The sequence below is a fragment of the Octopus bimaculoides genome, chromosome 14 (genome assembly GCF_001194135.2).
Source record: "Octopus bimaculoides isolate UCB-OBI-ISO-001 chromosome 14, ASM119413v2, whole genome shotgun sequence".
In the NCBI taxonomy this organism is placed as follows: Eukaryota; Metazoa; Mollusca; class Cephalopoda; order Octopoda; family Octopodidae; genus Octopus; species Octopus bimaculoides.
Genome location: NC_068994.1, coordinates 49,941,207 through 49,946,086, shown reverse-complemented (window position 1 = coordinate 49,946,086; position 4,880 = coordinate 49,941,207). Strand labels below are relative to the sequence as shown.

General features: G+C 38.5%; 1 protein-coding gene across 1 annotated transcript in view; it reads right to left on the bottom strand.

Annotated features, from left to right (window-relative positions):
• The window catches only part of LOC106869115 (max dimerization protein 1-like), a 155,348-nt gene that overhangs the window by 1,234 nt on the left and 149,234 nt on the right, over positions 1 to 4,880 (bottom strand). Inside the window, exon 5 of the mRNA XM_014914661.2 lies at positions 2 to 122. Within this exon, the coding sequence (XP_014770147.1) occupies positions 2 to 122 (121 nt within the window). The remainder of the gene's footprint in view (position 1; positions 123 to 4,880) is intronic.

The following is a 4,880-nucleotide window of genomic DNA, read 5'->3' as shown; positions in this document are numbered from 1 at the left end:
CTCCGTTCTGGTCGGTACCAATTTATTTCTGATAATTCATCTATCTTCCTTTGTAAATGTCCATTGTCTTTCGTTAATTTGTCTAGCAGTTGAGTATTTCGCCTTTCCTTTTCTTCAAGTGCCTACAGGAGTAAATAATAATAACAATAATAATGATGATAATAATAATAATAATAATAATAATAATAATAATAACAATAATGATGATGATAATAATAATAATAATAATAATAATAATAGGCACAAGGCTTGAAATTTAGGGGGAGGGGACTAGTCGATTACATTGACCCCAGTGTGTAACTGGTACTTAGTTTATTGACCTCAAAAGGTAAGGTCAACCTCGGCAGAATTTGAACTCAGAACGTAGAGATGGGTGAAATATTGCCAAGCATAATAATCCTTTCTACTAAAAGAACAACACCTGGAATTTTGAGGGAAGCGACTAGTTGATTACAATGGCCTCAGTGCATAACTGGTACCCAATTTATCAATCCCAGAGAGATGAAAGGCAAAGTCGACCTTGGCAGAATTTGAACTCAGAACATAAAGATGGTCAAAATATTGCTATGCATTTTTCCCGGCATGCTAACGGTTCTGCCAGTCTTAATAATGATAATAATGATAATAATTTCTATGATAAGCACACGACCTGAAATTCTGGGGGACGAGAGGCAAAGTCGACCTCAGCGGAATTTGAACTCGGAATGTAAAGATGGATGAAATATTGCTAAGCAATTTGCCTGGTATGCTAACGATTCTGCCAGCTCATCACCTTCAGAATAATAATAATAATAATAATAATAATAATAATAATATTTGCAAGATCTGCACAGGTGCATCTAGAGGAGACGTTGGTGTGTACAGGGCCGTTAACCCTATGCAGAAACAGGCAGTTACAGAAGGAGTAATGACAATTCAGAACCAACAAGGCAAGGGAGGGGGGAAAAAAACAGTCCAAAGTCGAGAAGAGTGGAGACAAATAACTGATGGCCTTTGCCTTATAAGGAGTGAAGGGTTTATGTAGGTAAGTAAATAAAAGTTAGATGGAAAGTACAAGGGAGCTGAAAGATCCTTTGGTTAAGCATAAGAAGAAATAAAATGCTAGCTAACATCTATGTGTTTGCGTTGAGAAAGATGGTGCGATAAAAACCAACAACATGGAAGACAACTGGGAGATGCTATTAACCAACGTGCTGTAAACCACAAACCAGATCTGCGGATGAGACCAAGTTTCAGCTGGATAGAAGGTGACATGGGGGTGAAAATGGTACAGGACACAAAGCCATAAAGATTTAACAGGCAGAGGTTGTGGTCACAGGATTTTTTTTATAGGCGTTGGCATAGCTGTGTGGTAAGATGCTTGCTTCCCAACCACATGGACTCGGTTCAGTCCCACTGTATGATACTTTGGTCTGGTATCTTCTACATTAGCCTCGGATCGACCAAAGTTTGGTGAGTGGATTTGGTATATTGAAAACTGAAAGAAGCCCATTGTATGAAGGCGTGTATGTGTGTTTATTTGTTCCTTATTACCACTTGCGTCTCTATAACTTAGTGGTTTGGCAAAAGAGACCAACAGAACAAGTACTAGGCTTAAAAGGAAAATAAGTACGGATTGGAAGGGGGGCGGTCAGGGGTCGATTCATTCAGTAAAGAAATTTCTCAAGGGAATGCCCCAGCATGGCCACAATCTAACAACTGCAGCAAGTGAAACATGATAGACAGGTGTGGAAAAATAATCAAAGAGGCGGCTGGGATAAGGAAGGGTATCAAGACACTACAAGAGAAGCTTAGACATCCAGGCATAATTAGCAAGGTGAGAAGTGAAAGGTAAAAAGAGACAAGGTGTTCCAGATTGCAACAGCAGAGTGTTTTTTGGTATTAAAAAAAATTCAGGATATCTTTCTGTGAGAAGAGTGTATGTAATGACACCGGTGCACATGCCCTCGCTGTTGCTGTGAAGCAAAAAGGCATAGAAAAATGTACTACTATGAGAGAGATTGCTGAGCGAAGAGAATTTGATTCCATTGGCTGGGAAGTGTTCAAGTACCTGGAAATTTTCCAAGCGAAAGAAAACGTTTCCAATGGCAACAGCAGTTAGATAATACTTTAGGCCTCCTGTTGTGAGATGTTACAGATTGCTCTGTATGTGTGCATGCATGTGTGTCAATAGGTGTGTGGGTGTGGGTGTGTTTTAATTTTATTTTACTTGTTTCAGTCATCTGACTGCGGCCATGCTGGAGCACTGCCTTTAAGTCGAACAAATCAACCACAGGACTTATTTTTTTGGAAGTCTAGTACTTATTCTATCAGTCTCTTTTGCCGAACTACTCGTATATACAAAATATGGTCAATTTTTTTCAATTATAAAATTTATACAATACTCACAGGCCTCTTTGCAACATAGGTCACATTTCCACTACGACTTAAAACAGTTAGACCTGAACAGAAAATCATCCAGCAATTGCCATTTGAATGGAAATTTTGTTCCCACTATAAAACAATTATTGCTAGGTTTGTAGCACCCCCTTGAGACCCAACTACACTCTAGCTGAAAAATATAGAATACCTCATAAGTAATATAAACGTCCCAAATTCAGTGGCGGCGTTAATGAAGATGCTACGCGTCAATTTAATGTGTTAAAGTTATCTTTATTAATGTATATCGAATTATACATAGATATATACAAGATCTACACAGATATAAGGGTTAGAACTTGTGATCCGCCTGCGGACCTTTTACTATGGAAATTTTTGCCCATCGTACTAAAAAGTTTCCCCACCCCTGTTTTAGATGAACTTCAGGGTCTCATTATATGCAAACAGGAGGAATCATGTCTGAGTGAGTTACAGGTTCCCTTCCTCCATCCCTATTTCCATCCTTGTCTGTGTCTGTATCACCCTCTTACCCCCAACTACTTTTGGTATTAAATATCAAAATACTCCATACAATACATACGTCTACACATACAGATAAAAATGCATACATACACACACACACTCACGCATATATCTCTCTCTGTACACATACACATACACAACAACGTATTACACTCATGTCTGCAAACATCCCTACACACACACACACAGTCTGATCCTTGCAGTCATTCTCTCTCCCTCCCTCTCTCTCTCTCTCTCTCTCTCTCTCTCACACACACACACACACACACACACATGAGCCTGTTTGCAACCAGAAACCTAACCAACCGGAAACTTCAAAGACCTTACTGGAAGAAGGGAATGAAGAGAAGAAAGCCAAAGAAAGAAATACATACGATGTATGTGTTCGCATATGTCTCTGTGTGTGTGTGTGTATATGTGAGTGTGTGTGTGTGTGTGTGTGTGTGTGTGTGTGTGTGTGTGTGTGTGTGTGTATATACATATATAAATACATACACGTATATACGTATATATATAATTAAGATGAATTAGAGAAAAATAGCAATGGAGAAATGAGAGACAAGATTCAAAGACTCGGTGCCTAGCAGAGTAACCAAGGTTTTATTTACAAGACGAGGAAAATAAACATATCAGAGGCAAAAAGAATAATAAAAATATAAAAAAGAAAAATCCAAAAACATTGTTGAGACAGAAAGAAAGAACGTGGAGTGGGGGTGGGAATGAAAGGTGAGGGGGACTTGGAGGTGGCATAGAAGGGCTCGATGCCAAACGTGTAAGCATCCAGTGGAGAGTTTCAAATCTCAAAAGAATGAGTTAGTTACTCGCAGACTTTCTGATCTAACTACCGCTGCTCCTTACTGTTGTTGGGTCTCTAATAACAGAATTCTGTTTATTAAAACTACAAGTAAGGAAACTAAGAAACAGATAAATAGATCATATTTATATCTGAGCGTTCCTGTATGTATCTGTGTGTACATGTATATATATGTATCTATATGTATGTGGATATATATATATGTGTGTGCGTGTATGTGTGTATATATATATATATGTCTGTGTGTGTGTGACTGTACATACATTTGTATATATACAAAGGCGCAGGAGTGGCTGTGTGGTAAGTAGCTAGCTTACCAACCACATGGTTCTGGGTTCATTCCCACTGTGTGGCACCTTGGGCAAATGTCTTCTGCTATAGCCTCGGGCCGACCAAAGCCTTGTGAGTGGAATTGTTAGACGGAAACTGAAAGAAGCCCATCGTATATATGTGTGTGTATATATATATATATATATATATATATATATATATATATGTGTGTGTGTGTGTGTGTGTGTGTGTGTGTGTGTATGTATATAAGTATATGTGTGTGTGTATGTTTGTGTGTCTGTGTTTGTCCCCCCTACATCGCTTGACAACAGATGCTGGTGTGTTTACATCCCCCGTAACTTAGCGGTTCGGCAAAACAGACCGATAGAATAAGTACCAGGCTTCCAAAAAGAATAAGTCCTGGGGGTCGATTTGCTCGACTAACGGCGGTGCTCCAGCATGGCCGCAGTCAAATGGCAGAAACAAGTAAAAGAGCCCCAGATGATAGAATTTTATGCTTTTAGCATATTGGACATCTAGAATTTTGGTCCAGGTCATGTTTTCTCTCCTCTTCTCTCTTCCCTTTTGTTTATATTGTATGCTCTTGTTTTTTTTTTTGTTTCTTTCACTCTGATGAAACTCCGTGCCTTAATTCGAATGCCCTATGGCGATGGAGAACTTTATTCTCGTACTTATTTATAGACAGCATTTTGGCAACTGATCGGAAATGGCTGTAAAGATATGTTACGTTACCTGTTTTAGTTATGTCATGCTTTGTATTAAAAAACAATCTATAAATGTGGTCCAGCTGATGTGTTTGTTAATTTGAGGTTTTCTCCATTTCCTGATTATTTATATATTTACGTATATGTAGATATATGTAAATATATATGTA